Source organism: Enhydra lutris, unplaced genomic scaffold (genome assembly GCF_002288905.1).
Source record: "Enhydra lutris kenyoni isolate GAN:26980312 unplaced genomic scaffold, ASM228890v2 scaffoldscaffold39, whole genome shotgun sequence".
Classification (NCBI taxonomy): Eukaryota; Metazoa; Chordata; class Mammalia; order Carnivora; family Mustelidae; genus Enhydra; species Enhydra lutris.
In genome coordinates, this window is record NW_019154123.1 from 25370195 (window position 1) to 25387868 (window position 17674).

The 17674-nt window shown below is 40.7% G+C and overlaps 1 protein-coding gene across 2 annotated transcripts in view; it reads right to left on the minus strand.

Moving 5' to 3' along the window:
• The window catches only part of LOC111155146 (3-hydroxyacyl-CoA dehydratase 2), a 128221-nt gene extending 112662 nt beyond the window's left edge, over nucleotides 1-15559 (minus strand). The window contains exons 1-4 of one of the 2 annotated variants that reach the window (XM_022515221.1): nucleotides 15388-15559; nucleotides 12391-12508; nucleotides 10867-10917; nucleotides 9400-9414 (exon numbers count right to left, since the gene is read on the minus strand). In XM_022515221.1, coding sequence (XP_022370929.1) covers nucleotides 9400-9414; nucleotides 10867-10917; nucleotides 12391-12508; nucleotides 15388-15542 — 339 coding nt within the window. In that variant the 5' untranslated portion in view covers nucleotides 15543-15559. The remainder of the gene's footprint in view (nucleotides 1-9399; nucleotides 9415-10866; nucleotides 10918-12390; nucleotides 12509-15387) is intronic. The other variant, XM_022515220.1, reaches the window with a different exon arrangement.
• Between the last annotated feature and the right edge of the window lie 2115 nt (nucleotides 15560-17674).

Below are 17674 nucleotides of genomic sequence, written 5' to 3' on the forward strand. Positions count from 1 at the left end.
CTTACTTATTTCTAACCGTGGTGTCAAAATAATCCTTTATGCTATGTTCAGAACATAAGCAAGAAAAAGGGGGTATTTATTGGAATCATGAGATAGGGAAGGAAGAAAGTATCACAGAAAGCTCATCTGCCCATATTCTGTTGAATGGTGCAACAAGGAAGAGACAGAGTAGATAAAAACAAACCCATACTGCATGAGGCAATAAAGCAGTTATGTAATAGACTGGTGACAGTTATTGGATAAAACGGAAGAGCTATGGTGATCCCCAAGAAGGCAGTAACAGGAAATATTATTCGGAGTTGTATTTTAAAAAATCCAAAAAGATCCCTGTATTTCATGTACCTACACTAACTTAATAATTGAAGTCTAAACAGCAATTTCAAATCACCTGTTACATAATTTCAGTCTGTTTCATCGCATTGGCAGTAACAACACTATTGCACTGAAATTCCTTTCAGCTAAATATGCAAGTTGGAAATGCTGCAATTCTTACAGAGTATAATGTGCAGAGTGAACAAGTTACTCAATTATTTTGAGATGGTATCTGTATTTCACTTGGGTTCCCTCTTCATATCAACTGTGATTCTAAAGATGATTCCCCATGATTCCCGTCCCTTGGTTATCCAAACACTATTCTAGGTACAGCAGTGTAGGGATGTTACAAAAGTAATTAAAGTCCCAAATCAACTGACTTTAAGGTATGGAGATCTTATGGGTAGATCTGATCCAACAAGGTGAGCCCTATAAAAGCAGAGCTGGTGGCAAAAGCAGGAAGTGACCTCCAGCTGACAACTAGCAAGGAAGTGGGACCTCCTACCTTCAAGTATAAGACCTGGATTCTGTCAACAAGCTAAATGAGTTTAGAAGCAGATTCTTCCCTAGAGCCCACAGGTAAGAGCCAGCTTAACTGACACTTTAATTTCAGTCTTGTGAGGCCCTATGTGGATAACCGATATAAGCCCAGTTTCTGAATTCCACAGCCTTGGGTTAATAAATTAATGTTATTTTAAAAACAAGCCAAGTTTGTGATTTATTTATTAGGCAGCAACAGAACACTAAAATAACAACTTCCTCTTAACTTAATAAGCTTTTGGCTTAATTTCTCATGAAGATATTTTAATATCAATATGTACTACAAAACTATCAATTTGTATTTATAGGGTGGTTAGCTTGGGGGGGTATATACAAAAGTCAGAGTAGATGCAGGACAAACTTTTACTGAGCTGGGACTCTCTCAGGTGTAGTGAGACATCTAGACACAGCAACTCTACTGTGGCAATAAAAGCACTCTCATAAAATGTTTAGCAAATCTCAAGAGGAAGGAATTGGAACCCAAGCAGCTCTGGAGACCTCAGTTGTAGCTCATGAATTTAATATGACTGGGATACAGTGGGCCCCAATCTCTTTCAACCCAAAATTCCAAATTCTTGGGAGAAAAATATCTGATCAGTGCAGGATGGGTCCAGCCAGTTATGGCCTGAGAGGGAGTTAGGGAGTAGAAATGCCCTTGCTATCAGGAAAGACAAGTCTGGCCGTGAAACTGGGAGAACTTCCAGGGAGGACAAACTCTCCTGAACTGGGCAGCTCTAGACATGTCTACCACACTCATCTTATGGGAGGTCCAGAACTAACCTGAGTTATGTTTACCAGTATCTGGCTACTTTTGAAAATTCTCATACCATATGTATGTATGTATGGCTCCATTTTCTCTCAAAACATTGACTCTGCATTTTATTCTTTACACTTATGGGTTGTTTGCCCCCTGTAATGAATATACAGCACTCAAAATTAGAGAGAAATACCTTTCCCCGCTCTGCTGGCTTCCATGGAAAGAGTTTTCTCCCAAATAATTCTTTTTTCTGTTAATCACTTCATCCCAGGAAAGAATGAGTTATCTGAACAGTAAATTTGAGAATAAATGGGGAGAGCTCAACTCAGCCCTACCCTGGGGTTTTCACAAAGAACTCCAAGCTCTCTATTTACTCCATGCCACCCTGGTCACTGCTGCCTAGGGCAGGTGGGTGGTGATCTAATTCTGGAGTTCAGTTAGCAAACCCATTTAGTTTGCACACAAACACACAGCTTCCAGCTAGGCCTTTATCACTATACAGTTGATTTTTAGGACTCTGATACAATTCCTTTGAGTTATTTCTCAATGTTCAGACAAAAGCAAGAAAATGGGGGTGATTTATTGGACTCCCTCAAAGACTCCAGTCCAAACTCATTTTTAAAATCCTTTTACGTGGGCGCCTGGGTGGCTCAGTTGGTTGGGCAACTGCCTTCAGCTCAGGTCATGATCCCAGAGTCCCAGGATCAAGTCCCATATCAGACTCCCAGCTCAGTGAGTACTCTGCTTCTCCCTCTAACCCTCTCCACTCTCATGCGCACTCTCTCTCTCGCTCTCTCTCTTAAATAAATAAATAAATAAATAAATAAAATAAAATCTTTAAAAAAAAAAACCCTTTTACATCCATTTTTAAAGGAGAAAATAGGTGAAATTCCCTTAATTACCATTATTTTCTCTTTTTCATTTAATTTTACCTTTCTTGCTATATTCAGCTCTGTAATTCATTAATTCATTACCTGCTTTATTTTCATAATCTGATAGTTAAATGCTGAACCCTTACTGAACTTAAAGTTGGGAAAAAACCAGGGGCACCTGGGTGGCTCAGTTGGTTGGGTGTCTCTTGATTTAGGCTCAGGTCAAAATCTTGGGATGGTGGGATCAAGGCCTGCATTGGCTTTGCTGAGCAGAGTCTGCTTGGGATTCTCTTTTCCTCTCCCTCTGCCCCTTACACAGCTTGCTCTCTAACTAAATAAAATCTTTTAAAACACACACACACACACACACCTGGGAAAATCTTAAGGTAATCTAATCTGTGTATTCACTGCAGAGAGTTTAATAAGACCATGGGGCAAAACCAAGTCTCAGTACCCAGATTTCTTGTCTCCAGTGTTCTTTCACATATACTGTGACACTTAAGTACAATTCTAATTTTACTTCTGTAACATTTCTGCCAGCTTTTCTATGATAATCATTTACCCATCAACTAATTCCACCCACGTGTTTGCCATGTTCCTCCTGCATGACAGATTGTGAACTCTGACAGTTTCTCTTTGGCTCCTGCTGATAGCAACTTTACCTTATGCTATAACTGGGCGATCCTGCTTTTCTTGTATGCTTGGTCATGGCAGACTAGTTTGTGCTCCAGTAAACTTGTCTTTCATAGAAACAGGTTGCAGAATTTTGTTTTTTTAAACTGTTAACCATCACTATAACTTTTTATTTTGGAAAAATTAATGAGTCTATTTGTATAAACATTAGAAATGACGCATTTATGCTACACTCAGTCACCTTGTAGATTTACTGTTATTGCTCCTTTTTCTTCTTTTAACAGATGTAAAATCTTGTACTTTATTTTTGTATGTTTTTGTTTTGTGTGTAGTTCACTTTAAATCACAAGGTAATCTATCTCAGCTGCCTATTTTTCTTCCTTTAAAAAAAACATTTTAATCTTGTTTTTCTCATTTTTATTTCCTATCATGTATTACATATTATATTTATTATATCTTCTTTTTATTTCAAGATTCACAGAAGTGATATATAGACACTCACTAAAATACAGAGAGTAAAGAGGAGAACTTCTCTTTTATTCTCCCCCAAATACCACACCCCTCCGTGGGGATAAGTACCAGTAGCAGTTTACTATATATCCTTCCACAACTCTTCCAGTATCTGCAACTTGCTTTTTTCCTAGGAATTTTTCCTAATCTAAAAACATCGACATATTTTAATAATTATTCTCATTATTTTCACCTTATGAACTATGAAATTAAACTCTGGATTGACAGAATTTACAGTGCCTTCCTTTGCTCACTCTCCTTCCCACTTCATTCTACTTGTGTAAGATCTGAATTATCTTATGAAATTCCAAATGGACACCCTGCAATCTGTATCAGGCTCTCAAGCCATGCTGCCCAGTGCAGTGGCCACTACCCACATGTGCCTATTGAAATTTAAACTAAAAATAAATAAAACTTAGAACTCAGTTGCTTGGAGCATTTGGGTGGCTCAGTTGGTTAAGCATCTGACTCTCGATCTCACTCTAGGTCTTGATCTCAGGGTTGTGAGTTGAAGCTCCATGCTGAAGCCTACTTCAAACAAAACAAAAAACAAAACAACTCAGTTTCTCAGTCCCACCAGCCCCATTTCAAGGACTCAACAGCCACTTGTGACTAGCAGCTCCTGTCTCAAACTGCACAGATGCAGAACGCTATCACTGCAGAATGTTCTACTGCACAATGCTCATCTAAATGCTTGGTTAATTTTGTTTATTTACCTAGGAGTTAAGTACCCTTTGATAAGGTTCTTTCAAGGTTTCATTACTTTTTGTAGGTATTTCAAAATGTCTCCATCTGTAGGAAATTGCAAGATTATCTAGGCACCTAACGCTTTCTCCTAACTTCATGTGGATTTTTTTTATTCTTCAAAGTCTAAAGTTCTAGGCTGTCTATTACATTTTAAGATCTCTTTTCTGCCAGAAATTGCTTATCTTTGGGGTGCCTGGGTGGTTCAATGGGTTAAGTCTCTGCCTTTGGCTCAGGTCATGATCTCAGGGTCCTGGGATTGAGCCCTGCATCAGGCTCTCTGCTCAGTGGAGAGTCCGCTTCCCTGCTCTCTACCTGCCTCTGCCTACTTGTGATCTCTGTCAAATAAATAAATAAAATCTTTAAAAAAAAAAAAAAAAGAAAAGAAATTGCTTATCTTTGAGTTTAGAAATTTAACAAATAGGTGCCCAAGAAGTGAAAGGATTTCTTTTTCTTGAAAAACAGCTTCAGTGTGGAACTCCATATACTCTCAATAGCCATACTAAGTTGGTCCTTCAGTTCGGAAAAGTTTTCTAGAATTTTTTCTGATTGTTTATGAGTTATATGTTTTAACCTTTTCTATTGCTGGTACCCTTACTATTTGACAAGCTGTACAGCCAAAATCCATTTTCTAGATATGTTAGTTCTATTACATTATTATTAGTCTGTAGAATTTCATTACTTTCCCATATATTCATTTTTCTGTTGTTCAGATAGTCAATCACACATTAGCTAATCCACCAACACCATAGTATCTCTGAACCATTTGGCACTACATATTTTGTAATGTTCTTTTCTACATTTCAAATGGTGAACTCTGAACATTCCCAACAGCTGCTCTGTAATCTATTTAATCTTGGACTGTAACTGGGAATTTTTACCTTTTCTTTTTCTTTAGTATCACCTATTTATCTGCCCTATGGCCTCCTTCCTGCCTTGTACTGATACCATCAATATTTTCATTTCATTAAAAAAAATTTCTGCCCACTCCTTTCTATAGCCATTAGCTGTCTTACCTGTTTGAATGCTGTCTCAATTTTCTTCTATTTGCTTAAGTTATCTAACAGTAAGGGCTGTGTGGGTGGGCTCCGTTTCCCTAGGCTCCCTCTTCCCTTCTAATGTTGTGACACTTATTAATTACACCAAGTTCTATTTTACCTCTGGTTTTCACACTGTTTCTGAAGGTGGCTTGTCTGAGGTTTGTTGTCCTTTCTGTTTGTGTTGGATATCCCCCCTATGTTCTGCTACCTCTTCAAAAGCCTCTTTTAAAGGTCTGTTTTCTTAAAACAAGTCTTATAATAAAGTTAGTCTAAAATGTTCATATAGCTTGTGTTTCAAAATTTCCTTTTTAAGACTATTATTACTGGGAAGTCAGCATGTTTTCACAAGGAAGGAAAATATTACAGAAGGTAGTCATGTCCCCAGACAAGTACACAAAAGTAAACTTGACCAAGATGTGCCTGAAGCATGCTATTGTATTAATAATGAACGTAACCTCCCAGTATCTCTATACAAAAAAGTCATCTAGTATTTGAGGTAAACAGAAAGAAAAACTGGCAGGGAGACAAGATGGGAGCCCCCTCCTTCTTTTTTTTTTTTTTTAAAGATTTTATTTATTTATTTAACAGAGAGAGACACAGCGAGTGAGAGAGAACATAAGCAGGCGAGTGGGGGAGGGAGAAGCAGGCTTCCTGCTGAGCAGGGAGCCTGCCCGATATGGGGCTTGATCCCAGGACCCTGGGATCATAACCTGAGCTGAAGGCAGGTGCTTACTGACTGAGCCACCCAGGCGCCCCGGGAGCCCCCTCCTTCTTAAGGACACTGCAAGTTCTTAACATTTTGTTGTATTTTAGAGAAATACTCAGAATCAGCTTCCTGAATAGGTCATTAAAGTGAAGAAAGTTGTGAGGTGAGGCAAAATGAGTCAGACCAGATTATAGTGACAGGGCTTGGAAAGTGGTAGTGGCGTAAGAAGATCGAACAAAAGCTGTCTACTCTCCCCGACTGCCTCTCTGGAACCAGTTCTGCACTGCAGACCCAGTTTCCTAGACCAACTCTAGGAAAAGATTGCAAAAAAAGCCTGGGGTGTTTTCCCCCTTTCTTTTCATAGGTGAGGGGGTTCTAAACGATAGAAGGATCTGGAAGAGGATGGGAAGGAAAGAGAATCCCTGCGGTCCCATATGCATTCCCAGCTGGACATTGGTCAGTTATATGGTATATATAGTGATGTACATATGTTGAAGATGATCTGTATCGGTCTCAACAATTAATGTCTTTGCTGAGCAGTCCTTAAACCACTGAATCACACTGCCACTCACTGAGGCTTCTCTAATCATAAGTATTTAAAGTGTCTTTGCTATAATTACAGTTTTATGCTAACTAAATCCAGATTCTCTCAGAAATAATTTTCTTTTTCTTTGAAGATTTATTTATTTCAGAGAGACAGCAAGCGAGTGGGGGTTGGAGGAGAGGCAGAGGGAGAGGGAAGGAAAGAATCTCAAGTAGACTTCCCACTGAGCACAGAGTCTGATGTAGGGCTCAATCCCATGACCCTGAGATCATGATCTGAGCCAAGATCAAGAGTCGGATCTTCAACTGACTGAGCCACCCAGGTGCCCTCTCAGAAATAATTTTAAAATGTCATAATACATCATCAATCTACTAAATTTTAATCCTTTTTTCTTTTAAAGATTTTAATTATTTGTCAGAGACAGAGAGAGAGAATGAAAGAGAGAGAGCACATGCAGCGAGAGCAGCCAGCAGAGGGAAAAGCAGACTCCCCACCAAGCAAGAAGCCTGATGTGGAACTGGATCTCAGGGCCCTAGGATCACAACTGGAGCTGAAGGCAGACGCTTATCCGGCTGAGCCACTCAGGCATCCCTACTAAATTATAATCTTTAACTCAACTCTAACAAAGCTGGAAAGATAATTTTTCCTTACCAGCGAATATCACAGATTTTAAAAAATGAAGAAAACTTATCCACAGCTGGAGATGAATTTTTTAAAAACTGAGTTCTAGGAGCATCTGGGTGGTTCATTAGGTTAAGCGTCTGCCTTCGGCTCAGGTCATGGTCGCAGCATCCTAGGACTGAGCCCCACAGTCAGGCTCTCTGCTTAGCAGGAAGCCTGCTTCTCCCTCCCACTCCCCCTGCTTGTGTTCCCTCTCTCGCTATCTCTCTTTCTATGTCAAATAAATAAATAAAATCTTAAAAAAAAAAAAAAGAGTTGTAATTTAGATACCACTAAATTCACCCATTTTAAGTGTACAGTTCAGTGGTTTTTAGTATGTCTGCAAGGTTGTGCAATCATCACCACTAATTCCAGAATACTATCATCACCTTAAGAAGAAATCCTGTACCCATTAGCAGTCACTCCCCATTCTCTCCTCCCCACAGTTCCTGGCAACCACTAATCTACTTTCTGTCTCTAGGGATATGCCTCTGCGGACAGTCACATAAACAGAATCATATGGTGTGTAGTGCTTTGTGTCTGGTTTCTTTCACATAGCACAATGTTTTCAAGAGTCAGCCGTGTCATAACATGTATCAGTAATTCATTAACTTTACGGTATGGAAATTTGTTCATCCATGAATGATATTTTAAAAATCTATTTTTTGCTCCCTATGTTAATTAGCTCTCAGGATTACTCAAGATTCAACTCAAGACACACCATATGTATTCACACATTCACCTCTTGGCTTACAAGATTATCAGTATATTTTATTTTCTGTCAATTTAGAAATCATTTTGTACATTATGGTATTGGTTGTATTGTGTTTCGGTACTTTGATAAATATTTATTGGGCTTTCTAACTAGCACCGCTTTTTCTAGAAATTACCCCTTCCCTCCAACTTCTATATGGTTAATGTGATCTTGTTCCTGTCTACCAGCTCCAGGAACGAGACCCTGATTCAAGATAGGCAAATTAGGCCCTTCACTGGCAAAGCGGAATTGGGTGTAGGATTCCACTTCCAACTAGCTTATCTCTTCATTGCAAGAGTAAATCTCAGGAGTTTTTGGCTATTACCATTTTTTTTCCATGTAGACTAAGAAACCAAGAAAACCAGTGTGCAAGAAGAATCAGAGACAAAGAGAGAATAGCAGAGATAAGAGATGGAGCAGGAATCCCTGAGTTCCCAGCAGGCTGCATCCCTGTCCTTGGATTCCGTGAGATATCCTATAAACTTATCCTAAGTCCCCTTACCATTTAAGTGGGTTAAGGCAGTTTCTGTAGTCTCCAGCCAACAGCCCTAATATAATCATCTACCCAATAAAATTTTAAGGTCTTTAGCAGTAAGGGCTCAACCTCATAGCACACATTACAACAATTCAAATGCATACTTAATCAAATGATCACCTATGGAGTACCTTGCAAAATTATCTATAAAATGCACTCAAGACATTCTCCAATGAGTATGTAAAAAAAAATTAGGATTGGTGTCTTTTTATTTTGTTTTATTTTATTTTATTTTTAAGATTTTATTTATTTATTTGACAGAGAGAGATCACAAGTAGGCAGAGAGGCAGGCAGAGAGGGAGGGGGAAGCAGGCTCCCTGTGGAGCAGAGAGCCCGATGTGGGGCTCGATCCCAGGACCCTGAGATCATGACCTGAGCCGGAGGCAGAGGCTTTAACCCACTGAGCCACCCAGGTGCCCCGGGATTGGTGTCTTTTTATAAAAATGCTGTATTATTGTATCACTGACTCAATATATCTTCGCACCCATTTTGCAAAACATTAATTTCCTCAGAAGTGAAATCATCTATTTTATTGTACTACTCCATCCCATTTGCTCTTGCCTGATATTTAAATCTTTTGAAAAGCATAGTGTTACATTTTCCTTAGAAAATTGGAAGCTTCTCACAAACAACAAGTAATCTCTATTCGCTTTTTAAGCAAACTCCCACAAAACCTACTAACAAATAATCTTCAGGGGCAGCTGGGTGGCTCAGTACGTTGTGCCTGACTTTGGCTCTGGTCATGATCTCAGGGTCCTGGAATCAAGCTCCTACTTGGGCTCTGCACACAGCAGGGAGTCTGCTTGTCTCTCTCCCTGCCCCTTTCCCCCAGCTCATGTCCTCATGTCTCTCTCAAATAAATAAAATATTTAAAAAAATTCAGCGTACAGAAATACAAGTAAGTAACCTCATTTATAGTGGTGTGCATGTACAATGATGTGATGCACACACACACACACACACACACAGACACACACACACACACACTATTACTCAGCCATAAAAAAGAAAGAGCTTGCCATCTGAAACAACATGGATGATTCTAGAGAGTATTATGCTAAGTGAAATAAGTCAGAGAAAGACAAGTACCATATGATTTCATTCATACGTGGGATTTAAGAAACCAAACAAAGAAAAAAAAAAGACAAATCAAAAAATACACTTTTATCTTTAGAGAACAAACCAGCGGTTACCAGAGGGAAGGTGGGTGGGGGGTGGGTGAAATAGATGATGGGGATTAAGAGCACACTTACCATGATAAGCACTAAGTACTACACAGAATTGTTGAATTATTATATTGTACACCTCAAACTAATACAACACTGTATGTTAACTATATTAGAATTATAATTTAAAATAAGGCAAAAAAGATGCAAAAAGATAAAAATCAAAGATATAGAATGTTGGGAATTAAAAAAAAAACCCAACAGACTCTTAAATACAAAAACAAACTGGTGGTGGCAGGAGATAAGTGAACAGATAGAGGAGATTAAGAGTACACTTATCTCGATGAGCTCTGAGTAATGTATAGAACTGCTGAATCATATTTCACACCTGAAATTATTAATATTGTATGTTAATTATTTTTCAGTTAAAGTACAACGATATCGAGCATACAGAGATATAAATGAATGACCTCCCTGGAATCATTCTCTCCTTTTCTCCTCTCGAAAACAAGATATACTGTCAAACATGAATCATTCCCAGAAGGATAACTAATCTGTAATACAATGACACTGTGCACATGTAATTATTAGACGATAGAGGTTTCAGAGGCAAGAAATGTTCCTTCACTGACAACTCAGGAGACACAGTTTCCTAAGTCTGCTCTCTTTCCCCAGGTTGAGGAGCCTGCTGCTGTAACTGAAACTGCAAAGCTAATTCCCCGCTCTTCCTGGGAGTCCTCACTTCATTTTGCAAAGTTCTTTTCCCAAAATCAAATCCAGGATTTGTCACCTAATTGGTTCTCAGTGGGGATAACAGAGATAAAACCAAAAATCCAAAATGTTTTCTTAAATCCCTGTTAAAAAGTCTATAGGGATAAATGGGCTAATCCTTCAAAGTGTTAAGATTTGGTTCCTGAGTGGATTTTGTAAAACACATTAACGTCACTACCTTCTCTAAGACATACTGAAATTTAAAAAATTATACTTCCAATACTACAAAGGCTTACAGAGATAGAACCCCTTTAAATTACTGAAGAATTCCAACAGAGTACAACTGTGTACCGTGTCAAGCACTGGGGCAGTTTCTCATGGCCTTGGCCCCAAAGCTTCTCTGTAGCTGAAGAGAACTGTCTTGGCCAAAGCTCTGAGAGGCAAAATACTACTTACTTACTATTAGCCCCTTCCAAAAAAAAAAAATTTTAAACTCTAAGTTTAACAAATGGCCCACACAAGGACTTGCTGAAGTTCCCTGAGACTCAAACTGTTAGGGCAGGAAGAGATTTTGGAAACCTACTTTAACCTAATTATTTCACAAATGAGAAGAAGGGGTGGACAAGAGATAAATGACTTGCTCAAATTCACAGAACTGATCAAACCAGCAGAGTTAGAGTATAGGTCCTCGATTCACAGCTGGAAGCTCACTTCCCCCTACCATCTGTCTAAAATGTGTAAAATGGACAGTTTTGAAACCTCAGCTTTCTGAGAGAAAAACCAAAAAAAAGGGAAAACTACAACTTTCTGTTTCAAATGTAAAGCTGAGAGATTAAAGTGTTACATGTCAATTCCTGGAGGTAAAAGGTAATATCCATCCAAATGTTGTGATGGACTTGCCCTGGAGGCTAAGTGAAATGAAACCGAACACAAGATTTTTGCTGCAACCTGAAGGTTTTTTTTTTTTGTTTTGTTTTTTTATCATTTTTTACCATTATGAACTATAGTAACTATTGATTCTGTGTGCCCAAAGCTACCCCATTCCTCCTTTTCCATTAATAAAGCCTATAGTCCCTTGACCAGAAGGATGGGCACATGTCCTAGACCTGGCTAATCAACAATCTCACATCACAGGTCTAAGTAAGGCCATAAAGAACCCTTCCCTAGAACTGTGATACAGATGCGGAGAAAAAGAACTCCTCCCGCTTTCCTATCATGTGGAGAAGGCAGTCTGCAGTAGGAGAGGTTAAGACCAACATTCAAAGAGAAACAGACATAAAGGAGATGAGAGATGGAAAGAGTCTGGCAACGTCAAATCCTTGGGTCTCGTTCCTGAGTTGGTTCCTTTGAGTCAGTAAGTTAACCCTTTATCTTTATCAACTATAAAGCCAGTAAATTCCTTTTACAGCTCAAAATACTCTGAATCGAATTTCTGTCACTTGCAACTCAAAAATGCTAACATATACTGACCCCAGGAGACAGAACTAGATATGCTATTCTTAATACAGGGAAACTAATGAATGTTTATTTAAGAAAAATGTTTTGATGCATATAGTCAGGCTCTACTGTTTCTTGTACCTACGATGTCTGACATCCTACACTCACCAGCTTCCCTGTTTCCATTATAACCTGGCTGCTGAAAGTATGTGACTTTGCTAACAGTTTCCTAGGATTTCCCTAGAATTTAAAAAAAAAAAAAAAAAAATCCTATTATACACTTGTTTCATTGATTTTCAATAGAAGCTGAATGTAAGATATGTTCTAGGTAATATAGATTAAATGAGATTTTACCTTGTATAGACTGTCAAAAAGATAATCTACTCATCAACATTACAGTATGCCATGTGGCAAGTTTTCAAATTTTTAACAATAGACACCAATAAGAACAACAAATCTCAGGACCTACCTCTAGTAAGGCTCCAGTTTGGAAGAATTTCAAAGGCTTTTCAATGGAATAATAAAGGCTATGATAGCTACCTTTAGCCAGGTATGCTCTGACGAGACCAACTGCTATAACCAGCCACCTATGAGAAAGAGGAAAAATAGCAATCAGGATATTTAAAAAAAAAAAAAAAAAAGGTCAATAGGACTGGGGGTAATAGAAAATTTGGTGACAACACATACTGTTAAAGGTGACCTCAAGAATCAGTAACCCAGATTTATCAACTATGGCCCTCAAATGCCAAAATGTAATGCACAGAAATGTTGCACCACCAGCACCCAAGCAAGAGTGCTCAGCAAAAGCAGAGTGGCACCTCACCCATCTGGAGCTCAGCTTTTTGGCAAACTTGCCTGTTGAGAACAAGGCCAAAATGAAGAGAATAAGCTAAATTGGTCCTTGAGCAGCTAAATTAAGTGCCAGAAAGTCTAAGACGAGAGAAAAAAGCTGTTAAAGGAAAATTTTAAATGGCCTGTGCAAAGACTCTGTAATAATAATAGGGTGGAGGAAAGATGTTTTAAACTGTTTTCACAAGTATCTCACAGAAACATACCCATACCCTACTCTTTTAAAATTGCGAATGAGATAAGAATAAAAGGGACGCCTGGGTGGCTCAGTCATTAAGTGTCTGCCTTTGGCTCAGGTCATGATGCCAGTGTCCTGGGATGGAGCCCCGCATTCCGCTCCATGCTTGGCGGGAAGCCTGCATCTCCTTCTCCCACTCCCCCTGCTTGTGTTCCTGTTCTCACTCTCTCTCTCTGTCAAGTAAATAAATAAAATCTTTAAAAGCAAAAAAAGAAAAAAGGTAAAAATAAAAGGTTGGTTTAAAAAAAAGATTTTCTTAGCTGAATTTCCCAAAATCAATTCAGTAAAAAAAAGTGCCAGATCAATACAAAATACAAAATAGGGGAACACTTAAGCATATCACTGTGAATGTTACATTTCTGTTTTGTTCTTCTCAAAATGAATTTCTCCAGTCCTGTAATTTTAAGTACCATAGTGCAACAAATGGACCTTTATTATTAAAGGATTATTAAACCTTTATTATTAAGGTTTGTCTCCATAAAAGCAGTAACAGATTTACCTAAACAAATGTACAATCCTAACTAGGCAATGGGTTATATGGTCTATGTTATTTTCAGAAACTATCATACAAAGATATCAAATAAGAATTTGCAAAAGAAATGAAATCCTTAATGGTATAACTGTCCCAGGACTAGCAACCTACAAAAAAAAAAAAAAAAAAAGACTACTTTCTCTCAAAATCCCAATTTCTTTTCTTGGCTTAAGACATCACTCCCCATCCTCCATCACCCAGGAATAAAGGCTTCTTTCCTTCTTCCCCAGTGTACCTTAAAATCTCTCTCCAGCCCAATGCTCTCCTTAATGGCCTTGCCTACAAGAATTCACATATAAATACAAATACTAACTCCTGAGAGGTTCTTCTAAAAATCACTCTCTGACCATTTATGCAATAAAGAAAACTTGCATCTGTATTATTTTTCCACTGGCCTGGGAATCAAGGGAAATAGTTTTTAGATCTAGATCTATTACTAGCAAGTCAAGAAAGTCACAACCTCTCTGAACCTAGGTTTCAACACCAGCCATTTCTAAAGAAGCAATCAAGTCTACAATGCTCCCTATATAACTGTGTGAAAAATGCAAGGTGCTGAAATGCTAATCTGACATTAGCATTTGTGTTAAAAAGGGCGTGTGTCTATGTGTGTGTACAGATTTGCTTTCATCAGCATCTGGAGGAATCACAAAATTAGCACCTCCTGGGAGGGGGATCTGGGTGGAAGGGAAGGGTGAGAGGGAGTTTCACTGTATGCTCTTGGGTATATTTTTGAATTATGCACCTGCCAATGTAGTACCCATTTTAAAAATAAATAAAACTAGATGTTCACCCTACAATTCTTTAAACTTCTCTGCATCTTTGAAAATTTTCATAATAAAATGTTAGCGAAAATCTTTTACAAATGACGGCTGGCTCAGTCGGTACACCAAGCGACTACTGATCTCTGGGTTGTTTGTTCGAGCCCCACATTGGGTGTAGAGATTACTTAAAAATAAAATATCAAAAAGAAAAACATAACAAATTGTCTGATCCTGTGATCCTCCGCACCAAAACTAAGGGATCAAAGAACTGGAGGAACCCTGGAGATCACCTAATCCAAACTCTTTAGTTTTACAGATGAAAAACTGAGGACAAGAAAAGCAAAGTGATTTATCCAAGGTCACACAGATAGCGTCAGAACTAGAACTAAAAACCTGCTGTGACAAGGGATGGGCTAAAATGGAGAAACAAGAGGAGGTAAAACCTGTTTAAAGCGTCTATCTCCCTCCTCCCCAGAAACTCTGCCTTCCACCTTCCCTACCCCAATCCATCCTAAAAAGTCTCAGCTCATCTAAAGCACAGCTTTGCTCATGGCACTGGTCAAAAACTTTGAACGCGTTTCCATTACCTTTCGGATTAAAGCTCAGTCTGGACTTTGAAAACAGCCGCCTAAATAAATGGTCACTCTGCAGCCACAGCTCCCTCTACTCCCCTTGGGGGAAATGGCTCGTATTCGTGACTAGCCGCCGGGGCTCTCCTCGGCGCTGCAGGATAGCCGGCACGCCGCGCCGCACCCCACCCACCCAGCCCAGACTGACCCCTGACCAGCCCACCCGTCCTCCCAAGGCCCTCGGGACCAGCGCCAGGGCGACTTTCCCCGTGTCCCTCTGGACCCCGGGAACTCCAGCTCGGGCACACCCAGTGCCTGAGAACTTGCTCGGCCCCTCGCCCAGGGGGGGAGTCCCGGGCAGGCACCTGGTCCGATTCGGCTGCCCTCAATACCCCGGAACCCGGCCCCGTACACCCACCGCCCCGGCTGCCCCGCGCGCTGGCCCGGCCGCTCAGCCGGCCGCAGAGCCCCCTCCCCGGCCCGGCTTACTCCCCGCCTCCCCGAGCCCCGGCCTCACCCGGCCGTCATCACCACATTGTAGATGACCAGATACGCCGTGGCCAGAGGCCCTGGGCCCTTCTTTTTCCGCGCACTGCCCGCTTCGCCGGCCCCGGCCCGGGCCCCCCCGCCCGCATTCCCCTTCGTCGCTGCAGTCGCCGCCGCTGCCGCCATGTCAAGCCACCGGAGCACGCTCTCCTTGCGCGAACACAGCCGCCCGGACAAGGCACCGCGAGGGGGCGGAGGGACGAGGGAGAGGCGGGGTCGAGTCCGCGGGGCGGAGCCAGAGACAGCACCCACGGCGGCCGCCATCTTGAAAGAGGGCAAAGACACTCCTGACGCTCCCGGCCTTTCAGCTCGTTTCAAACGCCAGTGCCATCTTGGATCACGGTAATCACCGCCTCTTTGCGCTCCGGGTTATACTCTCTGGCGCCATCTTGGATTAGGTCAGAGTCACCTCCGTCGGTAGTCCCGCAGTTTCTAACATCTGGATGCGTTGTCGTCCTTGACTGTTTCTCCCCGTATAAACTCTGTCTCCATGATGGATCAAGAAAATGATGCTTTCCTTCTCCCTTTTCATCTTCTTCCAGTGGGTGATCGAACAACCTGCCATTTTGGGTCAGGGTAATTGACACCGATATCGCTTCCCATCAACCCCAGAGGCTGGAGAGGAATACGCTTTTTGGCGGGTTCTCTTTGCTCCTGCACCAGCAGCCAGGTTGAAGGTTCAGCCTTCGAAAGTTTCTTCCCTGGCTTTTAAATTTTAAGTTACTAGTACAGTGGAGAAGGTCAACGAGAAGTGTGCCCCTTTTTTTGACTAAAGTCGTACGTGTGGTCTAGGTTCCAGTGTCATTTGGGAAGGTCTGGAAGGTTCAAGTGCATCTTCCAGCCTGAAGCCCTGTGGGATCACCTGTCGCCAAGGCGGGACGAGGACGAGGTATTTAGGTGGTCAGCTAAGGGTGAGGTGCCGAGTGGAGCAAGTAACTTCCTATCTACAGTGGGCAAAAACAGAAGTGTTGGCTTAAGCGGAAAACCTGTCTGCTGAGGTAAACAGGGAAGGCTTATGGAAACTGCTTCAGCCAGCTGACCCCTCTTGCTCATTAAGTGCTTTGTTCTGGATTTTTTTTTTCTTTAATTTGTAAAAGGCTCCTACAGCTAATTTTCACACAGATATCTTAAATGAATTGCTGTATACATAGTGGTATAAAATATTTATCCATTCTATCAAGTAGAGCCTTTGTGAGGTTGCACAGGGCGGCGGGGGGGGGGGGGTTCTTTGCACTAAATGAGAGACAGTCTTCTGTCTCCCAGAGACCATATAGAGAGAGCTGGTGGAAAATAAATCTATATTAACTGGTGAAAGGTCTTATCAGTTAGGAAGTTATTGCAGTAATCCAAGCTATAGTGATAGTGGTTTAGGCCAGAAAGGTTGTGATTGAGATGATGGAAACCTGATTGAATTCTGGACATATTTTTAAAGAGCTGGTAAGATTTGTGGATATATTATACGTGGAGTATGAGGTAAAGGAGACATTGTGAGCAACTTGGAAGAACCGAATTGAAGAAAGTGTTTTGAAGGCAGAAATGGGGAGTTTTGCTTTTTTATGTGTCAAATTTGAAATTTACATTAGACATCCAAGTGGCAATATTGAGTAATCAATTACATTTAGACCAGGTGCAGGCAAAACTGTTCCTCCTGTAGGTTCCAAGAGAGAATCCATCCATTCCTTACTTCCTCCAGCTTCTAGAAGTTGCTGGCATTCCTTAGCTCACAAGTTACTTCAATTTGCCCTCTCTGAACTTCCACCTGCTTTCTTAAAACAACTGATCTTTGTGATTGCATTGGGCTCAACCAGATATTCTGGGATAATTTCCCCATAGCAAGAGCCTTAACTTCATCACACCTGCCCAATGCCTTTTGCCATATAAGTAATATTCTGGGGATTAGAATAGCGACCTATGTGGGGGCCATTATACAGCCTACCACATTCCATTGCCCGCCCCCAAAAAGACAAGCAAGAAAACCCCAAAGACTTGAGAAAAATGATGTTATTTTTAAACCATTATTAAATTTTCAGGGAAAGTAAGGAATCTCCAAAGTGGGAACTGGAAGTGGGGAGAGGGCTTTTGTTGGTGGTGGTTAAGAATAGTAAATTGAAATTACAACAGTGATCAGTTAGCAAAAGCCAAAGCCAGGATTTCTCTGAGGGCAACCACTACGACCAGGGCTAGGACTGAGAGACTAACCAAGAGAAATTTCTAGGGCCCCTTTTATAAGGGTGCTAATCCTATTCCTAATCACACCC